The sequence below is a fragment of the Podarcis bocagei genome (genome assembly GCF_964188305.1).
Source record: "Podarcis bocagei genome assembly, chromosome: 10".
Classification (NCBI taxonomy): Eukaryota; Metazoa; Chordata; class Lepidosauria; order Squamata; family Lacertidae; genus Podarcis; species Podarcis bocagei.
The window spans coordinates 9,066,968-9,088,706 of NC_138135.1; the positions used below are offsets into that span (position 1 = coordinate 9,066,968).

At 43.9% G+C, this 21,739-nt stretch overlaps 1 protein-coding gene across 1 annotated transcript in view; it reads right to left on the bottom strand.

Moving 5' to 3' along the window:
* Window positions 1–21,739, bottom strand: part of EXOC4 (exocyst complex component 4) — a 353,985-nt gene that overhangs the window by 77,242 nt on the left and 255,004 nt on the right. Inside the window, exon 11 of the mRNA XM_081209899.1 lies at window positions 923–1,142. Within this exon, the coding sequence (XP_081066025.1) occupies window positions 923–1,142 (220 nt within the window). The remainder of the gene's footprint in view (window positions 1–922; window positions 1,143–21,739) is intronic.

Sequence of the window (21,739 nt, forward strand, 5' to 3'; positions counted from 1 at the left end):
TGGTTGCTTTTAAATGTGCTATTTTTACACTGATAGTGCAATTATTTGCTGTGGGTATTCAAATTGGGATCAATGGGGGGAAATGAAGGCATAAACACCCCAAATAAATTTGCATTTCTCTGTTTGCCCTTAATTGTGGGTTAACCTCAAACTATGCCTGTGATTGCAGCCAGGTTACCCCTAGTCTTAAACAACCTCTTGGTGTCTCAGTTTAGCCACCAATAATTTACGCTTACACATACATATATAGGGGTGCAAATATATAAAAAAGCACTTCAGATGAGACTGAAAATCACTACATTGCACAAAGTATTATCTATTGATCAGAATTTTCACTCGTGTCTCAAAGGTCACGTTCACCCTTGAGAAGCATGGAATGCACAATTGATCGGCTACGACTGCAGCCTAATAGTTTCTGATTATGGCTGCAAATGGACCTGAAAGAAAACTCATTTGTTTATGGCACTAAACAACAAAACTCGCTTGGCAGCTCTCCGTGGCCATTTGAACATCTCTCGTCACCAACATCCATCTGATTAATGTACAGTAATTTGACAAGATGAGAACAGTATGCCATCGCGGCTGGTAATGACATTTTCTTGGGAGAGCCACAAGTGATCTCCCCCAGAAGCGAGAGAGAAGGCCAATCCCAGGAATGGCCTCATTATCATAAGCAACTCATTATGGCAGAAGCAGCTGTGCAGGCAGCCTTCAGAATGAGTTTTACTGGGCTATCTGCTATCATGATGCCTCTGTCAAAAATGCTTACATTCCACCATGTATGATGAATCTGGAAGGAAGGCTTCTCAAGGGCATATTGGAATCGCAACTTATTCTAAACAAGCATGGGAACATCGAGCATTGAAGCTTCACCAGTGCCTTCGCGGGGAGGCCCCTTTCTGAAATGCTGCCGCTTTCTTACCTGCAACAAAGGCCTCTGCACGCCCAGCATCTTCATGGTGTCTGCGCTGGCCAGGATCTTCAGTGGCTCAGTTATCTTGGTGACTCCTTCGATTTCCTTGTTGATTTCTCCCAGGACTTGGCTAAGAAAGATGTTCTTGATGTACATGGTGAGGAATTCCCGGAGTGGGCACTGCTTAGTTGGGCTGAGTCCCAAAGCGTGCTCAATCTCTTGAATAAATCTGAAACACATTAAAGCAGGGGAAACTCACTGTTACTATGTTTGCCGAGTCAATTGGAACTAGATTTCAGCTAACCATTTCCAGACGTTTTATGGAACAAGGGGTGAATCCTTACCTTATCTTTCAGAAACACGCTCCTACTAGAATTGAAAGAAGTCCGTTTATCTTAAAAAGGTTATCATTTGTACAGCTCCCATTAAAACAGGGCTGGGGAACCTTTGCCGTGGTGCGGCTGCTGTCGCATGATGACAGTTTTTAGGAGCCACAGGTGAGAGCTGAGTGCAGGGTGGGGACTAAAGGTAGACAAACTATTCCAGAAGGAGCATGACATGACCCCCACCAGAGGTACTACCCCTCTGCTAACACCCCATACAATTTTATAATGTGTAGTTTGAGCCTAAAATGGCATCAGGGATGTGGGTGGCACTGCAGTCTAAACCACTGAGCCTCTTAGGCTTGCCAATTAGAAGGTTGGTGGTTCGAATCCCCGCAACGGGGTGGGCTCCCCTTGCTCTGTCCCAACTCCTGCCAACCTAGCAGTTTGAAAGTATGCCAGTGCAAGTAGATAAATAGGTACCACTGCGGCGGGAAGGTAAATGGTGTTTCTGTGCACTCTGGCTTCCATCACGGTGTTCCATTGTGCCAGAAGCGGTTTAGTCATGCTGGCCATATGATCTGGAAAGCTGTCTGCGGACAAATATTGGCTCCCTCAGCCTGAAAGTGAGATGAACGCTGCAACCCCCATAGTCGCCTTTGACTGGACTTAACTGTCCAGGGGTCCTTTACCTTTACCTAAAATGGCATCATTGGACAGAGAGGGTTTATGGGATTACTCCTTGAATACACTGGCTTGGGGCAAGCGGTGGGGGAATACTTGCATTATTGGGACACCCAGAGGACAGCCAGTGCATCAGAACAGCCCATCACTGCCTGGAAGGAAGAAGATGACAAAGCTAAAGTCCCTTTCAATTACTTGGCAGCCGCAATTTGTGGCTGACATCCTGCATATGGCTGAGTGGGTCCAACGTGACATGCAGGTCTATGCGGGAAATTTTTCTTACACCATTTCATCAAGAAAAGAACCATCCAGATGTAAATTTCCAAGGGAATCAAACTCTGTTCTCAGCGGTCCCAAATGAAACTATCTCGCACTGGCGGAGGAAAACGGAGGAAAAACCCATAAAGGTAAAAAGCCCTGTGGGGTGTATTTTCTCAGTGTGAGAGAGCAAGTCATATGGCAAGTCAAGGATGGAAAATTCCCTTAACGCATGGTAATTACACTTATTTAACATAACAACTGCAGTGCTTATTCTTGTAAAATGCTAAGGAGATTTCTGCAAATCAAAATGCAAAGCAAGGAACATTTCTGGGTTGCTAGACCATGGCCCCAGTTGATGAGGGGAGCTGGGGGGGGGTCCAAAAACTTAATGAAGCTGAATGCGGGAAGGGGGGGGGGATCTCTTGCCTGTTCTCATACTGCTATGAAATGCCTGGAGAGAAGAACAGGGTCTGGGAGGAAGCCCTAAAAATGCAGGAGGAAAAGCTGAAAGCTCCATCTCATATCCAATTCAGAGGCAAGCGCTTGCCGAGTGATATACAAATTTAACTTGTTTTATCTTTCTAGGAAAGCATTCAAGGTGATTTGTGACTACAATTAAGCAGTCCCTCTAGACAGAAAAGCACTTTAGGTAAAATCAGGTGTCTCTCTTCTTCTCCTTCTCCCCCCCCCCCCAAATGACAAGTCATTGTATTTTTATTGTTACTCATGTAACAACTTGTTTCCGAAAACTTAAGTAATTTTAACTCCCAACTTTATTGCCTAAGCTAGCCTGCAATACAGATTTGTTAAGGAAACGGATGACTTTTGCATCTTTTGCAAATTATGTCAGCCTTTTGCCTTTTCTGTTGCAACACTTCTTATACAAGAGATGTTTAAAAACGCAGTTTTGCTAAATTATTGTAAAAGAATATTGCAATAATAAAGAAAATATGATAGCCACCTTCAAATATCTCAAGGACTGTCACATGGAAGAGGAAACAATCTTGTTTTCTCCTGATCTGGAGGGTAGGACACAAACCAATGGATTCAAGTTACAAGAAAGGAAATTCCAACGAAACATATGAAAAACTTTCTGACAGTAAGAGCTGTTCCACAGTGGAACAGTCTCCCTTGGGAGGTTGCAGACTCTCCTTCCTTGGAGGTTTCTAAGCAGAGGTTGGATGATCATCTGTCCTGGATGCTTTAGCTGAGATTCCTGCATTGCAGGGGTTGGACTAGAGGACCTTTGGGGTCCCTTCCAACTCTATAATTTTATGATTCTATGATCTATGAATTCCTCTTCTATCCCAGCACCAGTAGTTTGATATAGCTGCCAACTTGATCATACAACTAGGTTTTATGAGGCCAGTGATGTTCTAAGTTTGTTCCAGCAAGCCTTGCAGTCCTTTGGGATAGTTATCAGGCATTCTGCAATGATCTCAGACAACCTTATGTGAAAAATGACCTGTTCTCCATCACCAGAGCAGGCTACTCTGGGCTGTAAGCTAGGGTTACCAGACATCCCCGGTTCCCAGGAACAGTTCCCGGATTTGCAAATCTGTCCCTGGATAAATTCCGTTCCCGGAATGTCCCCAGATTTGCAAATCTGCCCCTGGGAAACGTGGCAGCGGCAGCCTCAGCAGTCCGGAGCCAGCCTGGTAGCGCAGTTGGCTCTGGCTGACTTCAGGAGCTGCTCGCTGCCATGGTGCCCACCATTTTTCCTCGCCGGAAGTCCCCATATGGTGTGTTGTGCACAAGACACATCATATAGGGACTTCTGGGAGGCAAACTGGTGGGCACCACAGCAGCAAGCAGCTCATGAGGCCAGCCAGAGCCAACTGCACTACCAGGCTGGCTCTGGGCTGCTGACTGTCGCTGCTGCTGCCACTGCTGAAGGGGAACGGGGGACATCTGGTGGTACAGATCTCCTGCCCCCTTTGTTTTGACTGATCGGGGGAGGCTCGGGAGTTGCGGGCGGGTGGCCGTTGCCCAGTTTTTTAAAAAACTCTTTGCATTTATGTTTCACAGGGTGCGAAAGAAGGGCTTTGCACCTTTATACAATATGCATGTGTGCTTGGGCCCAAGATCTTTTGTCTCACCATCCCCACTACTGACTCCCTGTTGCTACTCAGCTTCAAAAAAAAAAGTGTCCCTAGATTCATTGAAAAAAATCTGGTAACCATACCTGTCAGGGAACTGACATCGGAGCTAGAGGCGGAGGGAAGGCTCTCAAATGATGCTGGAGAAGGGCCCAGCAGGGAGAGAGGCAGCTCCGCAGATGGGGAAGCTAATCAGCGCAACACCAGGGATATAGAGGGGCTGATGGGGGAATTGGCGAGAGGGCTCCAGGACTCTTCACCGGACACCAGCGGGGAGAGCACGGGTCCTCCGCTACCCACGCCCACCCTGCGCAGAAGACTTCCGCGCAGAGAGAGTAGGAGGAGACTGGGTGTCAAACAACTTTTATGTTGGAAAGGATTTAAGAAACGCCCACTGATAGATTCTGCTAGCGACTGAGGCAGCCACAAAGTGAAGGGCTGCCCAGACTGAAAGGTTTAGCAAGGCAACAAAGCCTGGAGAGGCGGCAACTTACGCATGAGCAACCCATACACATTACAATACCGTAAGCCGACCTAGTTTACTGTATCCGCCTGAGACCACGCCGTTCCTCCTTCCTGGTCATGATTGTTTTTTGTTTCAAGAACTTGCGTTTTATTCTGCTGTTATCTAGTACACTGTTTCAGTGGCTTTGTGTTATGAGATTGCTTTTAGCAAGGGGCAGAATTTGACACCATTCTGAAGCAAGGACAGCCACATAAATATTTTCAGAAGTCATCCTCTGGATGGTTGAATGAGCCTAGGAGATCTTCCTACTGAAAGCTAACACTTCTACGGAAATAACCAAAGGGCAGCTCATACGATCCATTACCCTGGAATAAAAACCCTTGAACATAACTTCAGCTTTTGAACTGCTTACAAACCCAAGAGGCATCCTTTACCTATATGATCCTGTGAACAAGACTATAACTATTATTTAAGGCAAATAGCATTTAACATTCCCTAGCGCAGCAACCCCTGCCGGCACCTTGGGTGGACCAAAGTTCTTGAGCTTTCCTGAGGAAATCAAAGTCGTCAAGCTTTTTCTTAGGGCAGCCACCTATTTGTGCTGACCATAAGCCAACATAAAACATTGATGCCCTACAGACCCCCACCCTGTGTGGGTCATTCCCTCCTGGCTGCCTTCGCTACTGCCCATACCCTTCAACGTGTGTGGGATGAAACTCTCTGGAGTTCCTTGGTTGTGCAGATAGAAGCAAAAGTATTAACTTCAGGATAATGCTCCTTTCATGATAATGATTAAGTGGATTTACAAACCCAGAATATCAAGGAGTTCTGCTTTTTATGGAAACACGATAGTCCTTGGCATGTCTTTAAAATATTCTGTCAGCTCATGGCCCTTGAATGGCTGCAGCTGAGTCCAACACTGATCTAAGCATTTTATAATGGCTACGTCCAATCCAAGAAGTGCCAAAGTGCTAATGGTCCCCTTTGTGTAGAATGAAAACACCATATTGCTCTTTTTCTCTTCCAAAAGTACAGCAGCCATTTCAAGTGGACAAAGCTGCATTTGGCAAAACTAAGTTGATGAAAGCTTCTTTCTCATCCCATTCCTACACCATCTCCTGCAGCCTCCCTCCCTTTCTTGGCAGAAAAGATATCTTACTGAAGCTCTGAAAGTGTCAGAGGATGCCGACGATTAAACATGCAGGCAGCTTAATGCATATAATGAACATAAAGCATCCACCTTACTGGATGCGCCAGAGATCATTTGCTACTGAAGACACAGTCATTGAGGAGGTACTAAAAGGAGAAATGCACAGCATTTGAAGAGGGAAACTAGACACTAGGGAATTGGGCTACAGTATTATCACTTATTACAGAACAGATATTGCTTTTAAGAACAAGCTGGTGACAAATACTTCGGTGTATGGAAAGATAAACCATTCTGTCTGCACTGTGTGCTCCCAAATCTCCCCCTCCCCCTTAGCAGCTCTCATTCTATTCAGCCTCCAGCTTTTCCTACTGTAACGCTGAAAGGAAACCAACAATACTCTGAATTCAACACCTTGCTTTAAAGTTGCCCATGTATGCTTGCAACCCATTTTGGGCTGTTGTGGATGAGCTGGCATCCATGTGGATCACTCTCCCTCGGATGCAGAACTAGGACTTTCAGCTCAACTCTTCCCACAAATTCCACCGCATGGTTTAAACATATATAGTTTCTGGTTACACAGCTCAGAAGTTCAAAGTAGAGCTCTAAGCTACAGGCCTTGGCACAAACCAAGACATTGTCCCAACACCTGGCACACCCCTTGGAAGCATGGGATGGGCACAGACATTTCTCCTCCCAAGTGATGGGGCTGAGCAAGCAAGAGGGCACTTCGTGAATAGGCTGGGTTTACGTATGCCACCACAGCCAATGGGATGTCCTTGGAGACAGGGTCTGAGTCTGCCCAGCTGACTCACTGAGTGACCCAAGCTCACGCCCCTCCCCAGTTGCTGGAGCAAACTCACTCCCAGGAGGTGGGATGGGGCTGGCTTACTCGGCTTTCCCTCCTCTGCTGGGACATCCGCCACCAACAGGACAAGGAAGTTGTCTAGTGGAACTACTCAGATGCTCCCTGCCAACAGTCTCAGTGCTCCCATCCCATTCCTCCTCCTGCTCTGATAAATCCTGCCAAGAAATCCCCATGGGGCTCATAACATTCATACAACGTATGAAATCAGACCAGACTAGAGGTGACTACTACTTCACCATCCAGCCATGATGGGTATAACCAACTTCTTATCCAAGATGCATGGGGTACAGCACACAAGACGTATCCCCACAGCTACCCTGTGAGGTAGATAGGACAGGAGATAGGCTGCTAAGAGATGTTCATGGCTAAGCAAGGATTCAGATACAAGTATTGTCTACAAGGGCTGATAGTAATCTCCAGGGTTTCAGGCAGAAGTCTCTCCTTGCCCTACCTGGAGATATCAGAGTTTGAACCCGGGGCCTTCCACATGCAAAGCGGGTACTCTACCACTGAGGTATACCCCTTTCCAAGTCTCCCTGGTCCACATGGCCTACATCCAATAATTTGCCCTACTGAGTGTCCAAGACAAACCTGCTGGCAATTTTTAATGGGTCCAATGATGTTAGATGGTGAACAGAACATAAAAGCAACTCAGAATGCTTGCAATCTATGTTAGACTGGGGACAGAGGAGTCAGGGATTGATAAAGGGTATAATGCTATATTTTATAATATATATTATAGATACGCTGCCACCTCCTTTTGTAATATGCTTGCTCACACGTGTGAAAAAGATTTCTTTGAAACAGAGGACTGAGCCAAGTGCTCAGACAAATCTAACACTTAAAAGTTTACAACTTGAACTTTTGACAATTTCTCTTCAAGCTAGCTTCAAACTGAACCACTTTGATTTTTCAAGGGCATTTTCTTCCTTGAGGATGATTTTCCTTATGTGAGAAGGATGCATATTATTTTGAGTACATCTGTTTTATTGAATTGCTGTTGCACTCTGTATTCATTTGTGCTTTCTTTTTGTAACTGTTGTTTTCTGATTTTATCCAGTGGTTGGTTGGTTGGTTGGTTGGTTGGCTGTTAATTAAACATATATTTCACATTTTGTTAGCAGTGCTTCTCTCAAGTGCCCTGAATAAGGAGTAGAGCTGAGGTCAGGGAGCTGAGGTCAGGAAGTGGCAAGGTAAGGCTTGGCTGTTTTGAAAAAGGCCCAGGAAGCAGCAGAAGGAATCCAAAGATTGTGGTGTCAAATGCAAGCTGCCAATATTCAGAGGCTCAGTGATGAGCCCAAGTTGCGTATATCTAAGAGTTGCTTTAAAGAAACTCTGTAGACCCAACAGTCATAGTAGTATAATGTGTCAAGGCAACTGCTGCAGTAGAATTCATCCATCTTTCTAGACAAATCTCTAACTACAGCCTTTCCCTTTGACCAGGGGAGTGCTGAGCTATCATATTATTAGCAACAATAAACATCTGTAATGCATAGAACAAAAGTGGAGCCTGGGGAGCAACATGAGATGGCAATTCTAGCTAAACTGAGTAGCAACTAAACTCAAGTGCTTTGGAGCACTGAGGTTTTCAAAGATACAAACTGTCATCATCATGCAACTTCTAAGACAGCAAGCACGCTACAAGAAAAAACACAATGCCACACAGAGCACAGATGTTAATGGGACTGAAATACAATGGATCTTTCTTGGGCTGCTGTGCCCAATATCAAGTAAATATTTGACTGAATACGCACAGACACAGATTTAACATGAAGAGGGTTTAAAATAGGGTTAAATAAATCCATGAAAGGTGAACAGTCAAGCACCTGGCCTAGCCAGGCTGGTAGAAAGAGAGAGGGCTTCACTCCTTCTAAGAGCTGCAATGGTGCAAGTGATCACCGGGGAGCCATTTCGGTCTGAACCTATCAATCTTAGAAGTAACTTCCGTAACCCTAAAGGAAAAAGTGAACAGCTGTACTCACAGAAAGGGATCTGGCCCACCATAATACTTTCTCCATAGCCTAAATAAGTGTTTGAACCAGTGCCTTCCATACCCAAGTCCTTGCATCACACTGATCTATTGAAGATGTCAGCCTTATTAGCTTCCTCTTACCTGTAGCTCAATGCTACCAAAAATGTCCCCCACAGCATTGCCAGCAGATGGCCCAGTTCCCCTCCCCATGCGCTCAATTCGTTTCAGTTAGCCTTAATGAGAGTCAAGCACATGCACTGAAGCATGAAAGGACTTCATAAAAAGAAGGAATTGGCTCGTGGTAAAGCTAGTTTTCGGTCCACTTCTCCTACCGTAGGAAATATTCATTAAGAGGCTGCAGCCCAGGTGCCAGAGCAAATGGCTTCTATTTTAGCAGCATTCCTCCTAAGACTCTTTGAAAGTAGCGTCAGAGGTAGCTTCATTACAGAAGTAATGGAGCCTGCACAGAGAAATCAGTGCCTTGCGACTTTAGCAAGATCCAACCTAGATATCCCACCCTCCCTTTGCTACAGACTCAATTCCTGCCCCCAATAATAAATAATAATAATAAAATTGCCCTCTGCACCATCACTGCACCCCTTGGGTGACTGGTATGATTCAAGATGTCAGTATCAAGGATCAAATGGAGGGCTCAAGACCAATGGTGGAGAAACTAAGAAAATGAGACCATAGGCTTTTTAATCCTTCAGAGATCTTGCATTGCCCTAGTTATATTATTGTCAGTAAACACCATTAAGAGGAAACTTAGCGCATACAAACAAACTGATGATTTTTCTGTAGATAACTGGCAAATATGGAGAAAACTGGCAAAGATGCTGTGCATCAGGAACCTATTCCACAGGCCAGAAGCAGCACAATTGTTTGCCTGTGGGCAGACACAACCACATCCTTGACTTTACTCAATCCCCAGAACATTCCCACCCTCACACTTGTGTGTTACACAACTTCACTGCATTAGTGTTGTATGGAAGCTGGGGGTTGGTCTTTTTGGCATCCATGTGATCATATCCCTAATGCCTATTAAAAACTAATGATTGGTGAATTGTAGGTACTTTTTTCTATGTCTACCAAAACATAGCTGAGTAACTTCAACATGAAAAACCAAATAAGAAATGCATGTATCAAAGGGAGGATTAAAAGAAAAAGAAGTAAGAGATGACCTAAAAGATAATAAAGAAGGTCAACCACCCACCACAGACAGACTTCAGGGAGATGAGTGATGGATTGTAAGTCATGTCCACTGACTTTGGACAGAGAAGTTTCAATGTACTGTGAAGTTAATGCCCATCGTATGAAAGGCTGCAGCCAAAAACATGGCTCTCTCTTTCCCTTGAAATTGCTTTGCTCTGTTTCCTAGTTTGTTTATTGTTCTAGTAATGGGCTCCATTTTAACGTGTCAGATATTGCATCATCTTTATAAATGGGAGCCATCATTATGCAGCCGGCGTTCAATGAGAATGGACCATAACAACATGTTGGGCATCGAGGGATGGCTGAAATGGTCTATTTCCAGGATAGGTCAGTTTCACATGTGTTTATTTTTAAATCTGTTCTGTCCTGTTTCCTCATTAATCTACTGTTGTTTTCTTAAAACTAAACTGTACAAAAAAACCCCGCATGTAAAGATGTACTTAAAACAAAACATTTAATTATTTCAATTTGTAACTGTATTTTAGTCTCAAATATGGATTTTTGTTTTCTACCTTTTGATAATGCTTTTTGAGTCAAAACTATAAAATAATTATTTCCTGATCAATGTATTAGTTTGGGAGATGTGAATTAGAGTCATTTCCTGAAAAATGTGGTCCAAACAAAATTCTCTACGCATGCATTTAGAAGAAATGGAAATTGCACAAACTCAAAAGGGCTGGGGAACTTTGAATTGCCAACCATCTCCATGGTGGGCCACACATGCCTTCAGTGCCAGACATGATCAGATCAACTCAATTATTGCTCCCAGCTCCCCTGCCTGCTGCTCCCCCTTCCCACTTCATGCCCCCCTTTTCTAATCAGATAACAAACAGTCTAATAACTGGCTGTGTGTCTGTCAATCCAATTATTTCCTATTTGGGATGTGCTGACACTCCATTAAATAAAGCCGACAGATGGCAAGATCTTTCATTATCGTTCAACTGACTGATTAGCCGCTTATGCGCAGCACAGGAGCGCAGAAATCAATGCAATCAGGTGTTCGTCGACTGAAAGCTCCAGAGGGGCAAATGCCAGAGGGCAGGGACGAAAGCTGCATCCAGCATACCAACACAGCTAAAAGTGAGCTCCAACACCTTCTGTGGTCCCTTCTCAACTCACGCTCACACATCTGGGGCTGAGGAATGCAGGGTCGCTGCTTGCTTTTGTAACCAACAGCTTATTAATATGAATAGAAAGTAGTGGATAAAATGCCAGAGGGGTAGTTAGCATACCACTGTGATGCCTGTTGCATCACACATAAACATTCCCAACCCACATCCCAGCAATGAATCATAGAATCATAGAGTTGGAAGAGACCACAAGGGCCATCGAGTCCAACCCCCTGCCAAGCAGGAAACACCATCAGAGCACTCCTGACATATGGTTGTCAAGCCTCTGCTTAAAGACCTCCAAAGTAGGAGACTCCACCACACTCCTTGGCAGCAAATTCCACTGTCGAACAGCTCTTACTGTCAGGAAGTTCTTCCTAATGTTTAGGTGGAATCTTCTTTCTTGTAGTTTGGATCCATTGCTCCGTGTCCGCTTCTCTGGAGCAGCAGAAAACAACCTTTCTCCCTCCTCTATGTGACATCCTTTTATATATTTGAACATGGCTATCATATCACCCCTTAACCTCCTCTTCTCCAGGCTAAACATGCCCAGCTCCCTTAGCCGTTCCTCATAAGGCATCGTTTCCAGGCCTTTGACCATTTTGGTTGCCCTCCTCTGGACACGTTCCAGTTTGTCAGTGTCCTTCTTGAACTGTGGTGCCCAGAACTGGACACAGTACTCCAGGTGAGGTCTGACCAGAGCACCATCGTGCACCTCTTTTCCACATCACCCAAGTACCAGACACACACTGACTTGGAGGTAGAGCTCTCAAGCAAGCTGCCTCTCTTTTGAGAGGTACACATACCCCTGGACGCAGGAAGGATTTCTTAAGGGACCGACAACTCTGCTTATTTGATCTGCAAAACAGGAAGCGCACCACCCAATTTACAACATTATTCACAGAAGCTAATCCTTTGACCAACCTGACTGTCTTGGTTTACTTCTTCTAATACGCAGAACAAGCAGAGGATTCCCTGTGTGATGATGACGCAATGCTGCTGCTGTTATGTCCATTAATTTGGTTTCTACTGGATCAGAGTCTGGCTACTCTCTTTAGAGAAATATAGGAGTCCAGGACTAATTCTGTTCCATAGCTGGTTACAGTCAGAATTGAGCACAACAGCTTTGCCTGTGGCCATGACTGCACTCTCCACATCTCAGAGCTCCAGTGAAATAAAAAGCCATAACTGGAAAGAGCCCCGTGTTACATCTCTGAGCACAGACGAAAGGAGAAAGGAGGGAGCAGGTGAATTCACAAAAATGGAGTACTATATTAGAGACCACTTCTTTATAGCGGGGGGAAAGTGAAGAGAATTAACCATCTCCTTTCATGAGGATAAAATGTTTGTGGGACTAAAAAATTATTATTACTATTATTATTTTAAAAATGTTTGTGGGACTGCATTTCAAAGTTGGAAAGCACAGGTTTTTATATTTTGGTTATCAAAAATCTATACATTTTTCTTGCATTGGAAGCCATCAATGAAATTCTAACATTTTCAGAAGATCTGGTACCAAAGCAAGAAAAATGGTATCCTAGGAGCTAAAGAAGTAGATTAAGGTTATATTACGGTGTTAGATTCAACTTTGATATGCACCACAAAACTGGAAGCAATGCTAGTCTTTGACATTTTCACATTTGAAACAGAACGATACTCTCTCTTCTCTAGCACTGGAGTCCTATTTGTTAATACTGGAGGAAGGAAAATGGTAAGTACTTCGGAATCTGATGCTGCTAGCAGCAGCTGCTCAATGCTGCTACACGACAAAATCAGTCTTAATCAAGATATAATCCAATTGCAACTCCACCCTGGAGAAATACGTCCAAATGGTTGTATTCGTCAAAGAGCTACTCAGAGGAGACCCGCTGAAATTAATGAACCTGTCAGGTCCATCAGTTTCTAAGTAGGAGTAGCACTGGATACAACCCAAAACATCAGCAGCATGACCATCTTTTTTATTTTAGCTCTTTATTAATTATGTGCTTTGTATTCTCATTTTGTTTTTTCTATTGTCACCCACTCTGGCAACTTTGAATGAAGGGCGGTATGCAAATGTAATAAAACAACAATAATATTGTGGGAACTGCATCTGACGTTTAGGCACATGAAACAGCTGGATGGCGGCAGACATGTACTCCCCAAATCCAAAATCCATCTTTCACTTTAAAGCTAAGCTATGCTTGAGCCAAGTACTATTTGAACCTTGATCAGACTCATTATTGGGTTGGCAGAACAACGCAGCTCAATGGCACTGAGCAATATTGTGCTTTAAGGAGGGAGGGGGAACCCATCTAAAGCAAACAGCTGCGCCCCACACTACAGTTTCAGCTGAGCAGGCCTCTCATCCAGCAAAGTCTGGAGGTTGAGCATCACCATCAAATTTTATTGCTTGTCCTAGGAGGCAGCACATGCTAAACCAATAAAGTTGATGATGATGACCAGAGGGGCTCTCCTCGTATGTTTATTCAAAAGCAGACTGAATTTAAGACCGAACTCTTGCCAAATCTAGAAAAGCAGCAGCCGTGGAGCAGTAGTCATATAATTTGCAAATTTTTCAACATAGGTGCAAGTTGCTTAAAGGAAAGTAACAGTGGTCCATCATACAACAAGGAACAAATGGATGAAATTCTAAGGAAGCAAAAAAGAAGTTCCAAATGTGCACAAAGGTGTGCTGTTGTTTAGTCGTGTCCGACTCTTCGTGACCCCATGGACCAGAGCATGCCGGGCACTGCCTCCTGCAGTTTGGTCAAACTCATGCTGGTAGCTTCGAGAACACTGTCCAACCATCTCGTCCTCTGTCGTCCCCTTCTCCTTGTGCCCTCCATCTTTCCCAACATCAGGGTCTTTTCCAGGGAGTCTTCTCTTCTCATGAGGTGGCCAAAGTCTTGGAGCCTCAGCTTCAGGATCTGTCCTTCCAGTCAGCACTCAGGGCTGATTTCCTTCAGAATGGAGAGGTTTGATCTTCTTGTAGTCCATGGGACTCTCAAGAGTCTCCTCCAGCACCATAATTCAAAAGCATCTATTCTTCGGTGATCAGCCTTCTTTATGGTCCAGCTCTCACTTCCATACATCACTACTGGGAAAACCATAGCTTGAACTGTACGGACCTTTGTTGGCAAGGTGATGTCTCTACTTTTTAAGATGCTGTCTAGGTTTGTCATTGCTTTTCTCCCAAGAAGCAGGCGTCTTTTAATTTCATGGCTGCTGTGCCCTAAAAGAAGAATGGTGGAACCACATGGGCCTTTGATCTGTTTTTTGCTATGTACTTACAATACAGAAAATGCGCATTTTCACATGTTGTTGGACACTAACTCCCATCAGTCTTAGCCAGCACAGGCCATTGTCAAGAATGGTGGGAGTTGTGCTTCATTTGCAGCGCCACAAGTTCCCTATGCCTCACATAGTATCTTCTTTAGAGCACAGCTTGGTAAGCAGTGTCTTGGCCCAATCAAATCCCATACTCAGTGGGTCTCCTGCGGTAACTGGGGAATGCTGCCACTCATGTTTGCCACTAATGATCCAGGAACTGCAACAGAAGGGTCTCTGATCTAACCTTATGCCCATGAGGTTTCATTTATGAATGAGACAAAATTGGGATTTTCTTAAGTAAGGCCAGTCCTAATGTAAAGTGGTTCTGGTGACTGACTAGGCAGAAAAAAGAAACATTCTGCTGCAACAGCAGGAATCAAGGGCATGTCTTTCATGGTACCACTTTCCTTGTTCAGAAAGAATAAAGAGTGATGCACGGCCTTACTTACCCTGTAAAGAGTAAAAGTACTACAGAATGCACAAGAAATGCAGTTACTGAGGCTAATCTACATCAGATGGAAGCCACAGCAAAGCCTCTTCAGAGGGAGAAGAGCATTCCATGAGCATTCCTTGAGTCTCAGTTTGATCCTTTTACATATTTCCTTTTACATGGTATTTCATGCATTGCAATTTGCTGTTATTTCTATCGTTACAGATTGGTAATTCTTTATTGTGGTTGATAAGTGTAAACTTTAACAATTATTTGCTGGTGTTTAATTTTACTGTTTACTATTAGATTCTGATAGATTGCTGAATGTTGCTTTGTTTGATACAAGTTGTTTATTTCAAAGTTATTGTGACGTTTTATATTGGATCAGATTGTTACTATTAATGTTTCATGTTTTATTATGTTTTTACATGTGTTGGAAGCCGCCCAGTGTGGCTGGGACAACCCAGCCAGATGGACGGAGTAAAAATAAGAAAATTATTATTATTAGTAGTAGTAGTAGTAGAAATAGTAGGTTGGCAAGCAACTCAATGGACCTTGTCTAAGACAATGACAAGGGATGGATCAGAGATGCCAAAATAAGGAAGCCTTGAACTCGCAACACTTCAGACATGTAAACTGAGAATGACAACCACACAACCACTTTGACTAACATATCCAGAGCACACAATCAACCTTCCAAAAAATATAGTACGTTAATTTATTGCAGTCATTTAGATATTTAGCTTTATTAACATTTTTCCACAGTGTTTTTTTAAAAAAACCTCCCTTTCAGGGGCCCCCTAACCTGCTGCCCCTGCATCATAACATACTCAACCCTTAAATCTCTTAGAAACGAATAATCATCAATTGAGGTTTACCCTACTCTGTGGCTTTCCGGTGGCAGCATAGTGGCCTGTGCTTCTTTTTAATACCAAGTAACAGTTTTTTTGCCTTTAATGGTACGTTTTAGCCTCCTAACTTTTACTACCAACACATTTAAAGCTCAGCAATGTTGTTTTAATTACAGGCTCAAAAGGAAGAAAGCACAAAGTATGGCTGGAACCAGCCGGCGCTCACAGCTCTCCAGATGGAGAACACAAACTATGCCATATTGCTTGGGCATGCCTCGGAGTGGGGGGAAGTCTGTAAATGAAAAGACAAACCAGGAGCTAAAGTTGTTGTCTTTCCCTAGGGCGGGGGAGGGCAATGCTCTGTTCTAAAAATCTTTTGCTTAAATCGGAGTTGAAATTTGGCTATCATTCTACCTGTTGTTTAGTAACATGCACTGTCAGGATCACACTGAATTGGGGAATGTGGCCTCCAGTTATTTCAGGTCTCTGAAGAAAGTCTAAAAGTCTCCACTTCACTTCAACAGCAAAAGAGAGTCTCCTCCACTTCCAAGGTTCCAGTTTCTGTCCCCTCTTCGCCATGTTTAATCCTGGTATTTCTACAGTCACGGTTTACCTGCAAACCACTATCACACATTGGAGGAATCCCTGTGCCCATCTGCAGGGCCAGAGCCTTTGAGGAGGAGAAAAGGGCTTGCATTTTCACAGGACCTATATGTAAGCTGCATGTTATAGGTCAGGCAGAGGCAAACTCCAGCCCTCCAGATGTTTGGGACTACAATTCCCATCACCCCTGACCATTGGTCCTGTTAGCTAGGGATGATGGGAACTGTAGTCCCAAACATCTGGAGGCCCCGAGTTTGCATATGCCTGTTATAGGTGCTTTGTTGCATAAGGGGTTACCCTGCATCTTATATACAACAACTCAGCTCTGCAAAAAAAGACAGCACCTTTTCAAAGTCATTTTGAGAAAGGGATAGACATACACCCAGAAGGCAGCTTCTGGAAGGAGGAAGAAGAACAACATGGCAACATGTGGGGGCAAAGTAAGCTTTTTCTTCCATTTTTTAATTCCATGCTCTGCTTTGAGCCAACTGACTTGCACCACAGGGCAGGACAAAAAACCCCACACCTGTCTTTTGGTCCTGCGCTCTGGCACAGCCAGGGAATGGAATATCCAGGATCAAGATCAGAAGTAGGGGCGGCTTTTCTCCATCTGGGATGCCCCGCTTAAAATGGGACAGTTTGCAACATTAGATACAATGTTTTGTAACATTAGACAGAGGAAGTGTTAAGAGTCTAATTGCTTCTGCAAGCTTAACTGTTCTCTCTCCAACGTTTTTCAAGCTCAATACCATCAGGCTGCAGCTGCACACATTTAGTTTGGTCCAAAGTCTGCTAGCAGAAAGGGGACATTTGCACAAGGGTAAGGAAGGGACAGTGGTTTTCTACAGAGATGCAGTGGTTCACAAGAGCTTCAGCCCAGCTCTTAGAAAATCTGCAATTCTAATCTGCCTGTGGCCAGTTACAATTGACAATTAGGTTTATGATATGTTCAGTGCATTATGGAATACACTGCTATCTGTACCCATAGAATAGTGTGGCTGGAAGGGATTTTAGCATATTATCCAGGTCATGTCTCCTGTCCTAAAAGAGAATATACATCTTATTGCTCCTAAATTGCTTGTCTAGTCATCAAAAGCATCAAGGTGGACGATCTCACAACGTCCTTTAGGCAGTTTGGCTCAGTCCTAAGAATGCACAATTTGAATGACTTCCTAGTAACTTAAAATTATTGAATCTTGTCCTGTATTCAGTGGACAGGATTCTATATTATATAATACAGAAAGAACTATGAACCTTTGGGGGAAAGTACAGTAGTGAAATACTGTGTTGCCCATTCCCTTGAAGGTTGCTTGAAGAAATATTGACTGCCTTCATAGAAACAGCAGGTATGTTGGTAAAACTGTTCGTCAACCATTTTGAAATGTGTTGTGTGGAAAAAAGGCATAGGAGAGATTGCTCCTGCTTAAAAAAAGAAAAGAAAGAAACAGATTTTCTGTGCATGAAAAAATAATTATTACCCAGCTTCCCCTATCCTGCCTTGCATTGATATGCTGAGTTTTCATATGTGTAGCAAACATCACCGCCTCCAGGAAACATATAGATATGTGATCTCCTCCCACCCTTTTGCAGGCTGATGTGACAGAGTCCCAGAACAGTTTTTTGCCAGTTTACATGATGTTAGTGAGAACCTGGCCTTGTTGTCAGTGTGCCAAAGAAATGAAAAACAAGTCCTGCAGCAGTTCCTTTGCCCTTATCATGATCATGTATTGTAAGCTGATTTTCTCATAAGCCATGGGGATTCTAATAAAATGACTTAATCAAAACTTTTTTAAGGTTGGACCTCAGAGGCAAGGCTTTTTTAAAAAAAGGTTAAACCTAGTAGTTAACATCCAGACAAGAGGTTAAAAAAAAGACAAGTAGGAACTACATTGACTATATAATTTTTAAATGGCTCATTTTCAGAGACTGTGAAATTCTAACCACTGCATTTCAACTTTTTACTCATACATGCAAGGGAAGAAATGCTAAGTGGATAGAAATTTCACAGTGTCTGTAAAGGCAACACGCACAAACGCACACACACACACACACATCCTGTAGCCCATCAGGAAACATGAAAACAATAATTTTATAATGCAACTTTGGAATGGAAATTTAAACTCCCAAGGTAATTTTCCATTGACTATGCCCGGTGATGCGTGAATTACACTCGCAGGGATGGGTAAATAGGATTGGGCTTGATTGCTTCATCACCCCTCCATTATTTCAAATCTTCTGAAGGGGGGAGGGAACTTCACAGAGATGAATGTAGATTCCTTGTTTGAAAGCACAGTGGGGGACACAATCCCATCAGTCCTACTGAGGAACACGGTCCTTGCCGTGAAATCATAATTAATACCGTAACAATCTACTTATAAGCCTCAAAAGCGGCCCAGATGGGGATAAATTAGGAGCAGAATATTGTTAGCATTTTATTTAAATTAAACAGAAGTGTCTCTGACAGAACGCAAATCGTGTTACAGACTAATAAAGGGATCAGATGAAGCAATTAAGGTGTAAGCAGTAGTTTGTTAGGTTTGTGTGTGCGACTGTAAGGCCCGCAACGTGCAGGATACATAAGAACACACAGAAAATGGGAATGGTATACCAGCAGATGTTGAAACCGTCCGGGAGAAGTGGTGATCAGTAACAAAGAAGTAGAGGATCAGTGCCGCAGTTTGAGAGGCTCTGTATAGTTGCTGGGATTCCTACTGAGGGAGAGGGCAAAGGTCCATGGTGAAGCAAAAGCCTTATACAGTGGTACCTCGGGTTAAGAACTTGATTCGTTCTGGAGGTCTGTTCTTAACCTGAAACTGTTCTTAACCTGAGGTACCACTTTAGCTAATGGGGCCTCCCGCTGCCGCTGCACCACCACCATGAGATTTCTGTTCTCATCCTGAAGCAAAGTTCTTAACACGAGGTACTATTTCTGGGTTAGTGGAGTCTGTAACCTGAAGTGTTATGCCTATCGGTGTGGTTGCTTGAGAGCGATCAGGCAAGATCCCTCACTGGTCTTTTCAAAGGCTTTACTATTGGTGCAAAACATTTACAATGCAGAATGCCTCTATTCCATGTCTTGCTCACTCACTAGCAGAATCTGAGAGTGGGCGGTCCTTAAACTTTCCCCAGCAGAGTAGTTTCTTGACCCCCAGCCAACGCCTCCCCTCTCTGCGTGAAAGCCTACTGCGCAGGGAAGGCTTGGGTAAAGGGGGAGCTCCCTCCTCCCCGCTTTGCTCAGGCACGGTGTCCTGGCTCTTTCTTTTATCCTCCAAGCCGTGCAGCTCTTCCCCACTAAAGGCGGGGCTTCCTTCATCCGCTGAGGAAGTGCTGCTTCACACGATCTTTGGAGGCTCTCTGTAATCCAGCTGCCCTTCCACTTCTCGCCTCTGAGCTGATGGCAGTTCCCTGATATGAAGCATCTGTAACCCGAGGTACCACTGTAGGCCAACAGCGTGGTACTCCTTGACTACACAGTGAGGAATGGCCATGGCTCAGTGGCAGAGCATCTGCACTGCCTGCAGGAGACACTAGGTTCAATCCTCAGCATCTCCCAGTAGGGCTGGGAACATCTTCTGTCCTAAAACCCTAAAGAACTGCTGCCAAAAACGGAGCTAGATGGACCAATGGTCCAGTACAGTATAAGGTAGCTTCCTATTTTCCTATGACCTTGCTTGAGATGACTAATGGTCTGGTTTCTGAGAAAGAGAATCTCCAGGGCGCATATGCAAACAAGCGTAATGGTTTAGGAGCTGGGTGCAAGGTTCTTCTCTTGCCTATTCTATGAATTTAGGCATGGAGGGGCAATTTGTGGCATGTACTCCAGAGGTAGGGAGGTTGCTGCTGGTGGTTTAATGTCTGGATAGCCCCACGGACTTAGTAGATCAAAGGGTAAATCAACCCAAGGGACAGTGAGGTATTGTATGAACTATAGTGGGTGATAGGGTGGCACAATCCAAAACTGTGGACTAGATTTTGGGCACACTTGCAGAAAAATTGACCAGGATTGAACAAGAGAAACAATATTAGTAATAGCTAAGGAGCAACAACTTGAGGATCCAGCAAAATATATTTTGATGGGCCCGATGTGCTAACTCACAGGTACGTAATGTTTCCAGAATTTTAGGGCTGTAAATGGTGTCCAATGCTCTATTGCTATAATCATGTTGGTCACAGGAGACTGGCATATGCTGTGCTATTGAACAGCTTCCTAAAAATTTCTGAGTGCCATATGGAGGGGCTTCACTGTGCCAGCCTCTTAATGCCTATTGTCTTTATGAGTCTGCCAGAAGAACAAGGGAGAGGGTGAGCCTTCAGAACTCTGGCTGACATTTCCACTAAAGGCTTTTCTTAACCTTAGTTGGACCCAATCGAGGTGTCAATGCTGCATCCAACTGTTTTCGAATCAAGACAGTTCTTTGCTTCCATGACTGATACGGGTGCTATACAGTATTTTACTACTTTAAAAGCTAAATTATATATTATGGTTGCCACGGGGAAATTTTCTTTAAATTGCTTTGTGCAATGGCTATTACCACATTAGCTATTTGCATGAAGGAACTTGTCGCATGGACTTCTGTCCACAATATTGCAAAGGAGCAAAAAAGAAAAGATGTGCAATGTCTGAACCAGTTGCTGCATATTAGCAGTTTTCTGTGGAATAATGCTTGCTGCATGGAACAATACAAAGTTGCCTCCATATCAGGCACGCATAGCAGGCACGCACCTTTGGGATGTTCCTGCATGCAGCTTTGCTGCTGCAGACTCAAGTGGCCTTGGTGGCTAGGGGTGTCTTTCATAGGCTTCAGCTAGTAAAACCTCTGTATCTGTTCGTGGACCAAGACAGCTTGACCACAGCGGTTTAGGAATTGGTAACTTCAAGACTGGACTACTGCAATGCACTCTACATGGGGCATCCCTTGTGCTTGTTTCCAGAAAATGCAAAATACCGCAACACTCTGTTAACATATTACACTTGTGCTCAAAGAACTGCACTGGCTGCCAGTTTGTTACCATAGTAAGTTCAAGGTGTTACAAATGGTACATAAAGCCCTTTACAGACTGGGACCAGTTGAAGAGATCACCTTACTCCATATGTTCTTATTTGATCACTTCCCTCTGTGCAATCTGCACTTCCATTCTGTGTTTGCCTTTTTTGATGCCTGCTGAAAACTGTTCTGTTTTTGCAGGCCTATCTAGACCCACGATTTGGTTGCATCTGTTGCATTTGTTGGTTGCACCAACAAATTTCCAAGGCTAGTCATAATTCAATGTGGCCTGCCAGGGGAGAGAGGAAAAGAGGGAATAGGTTTCGCTCCATGTATTGGGAACACCTTGAGCATATCAAAATAGGATGCTAGCTCTTCCTCTGAAGCACAGGAAAAATAGCAAAAATGGTTGGGAATTGGGAAACATATGAGCATGACTGATGGCAAAATTGTTTTGGAATTTGAATGGTTTTAAGCCAAAATCTCAATGGTAATGACTTCTTT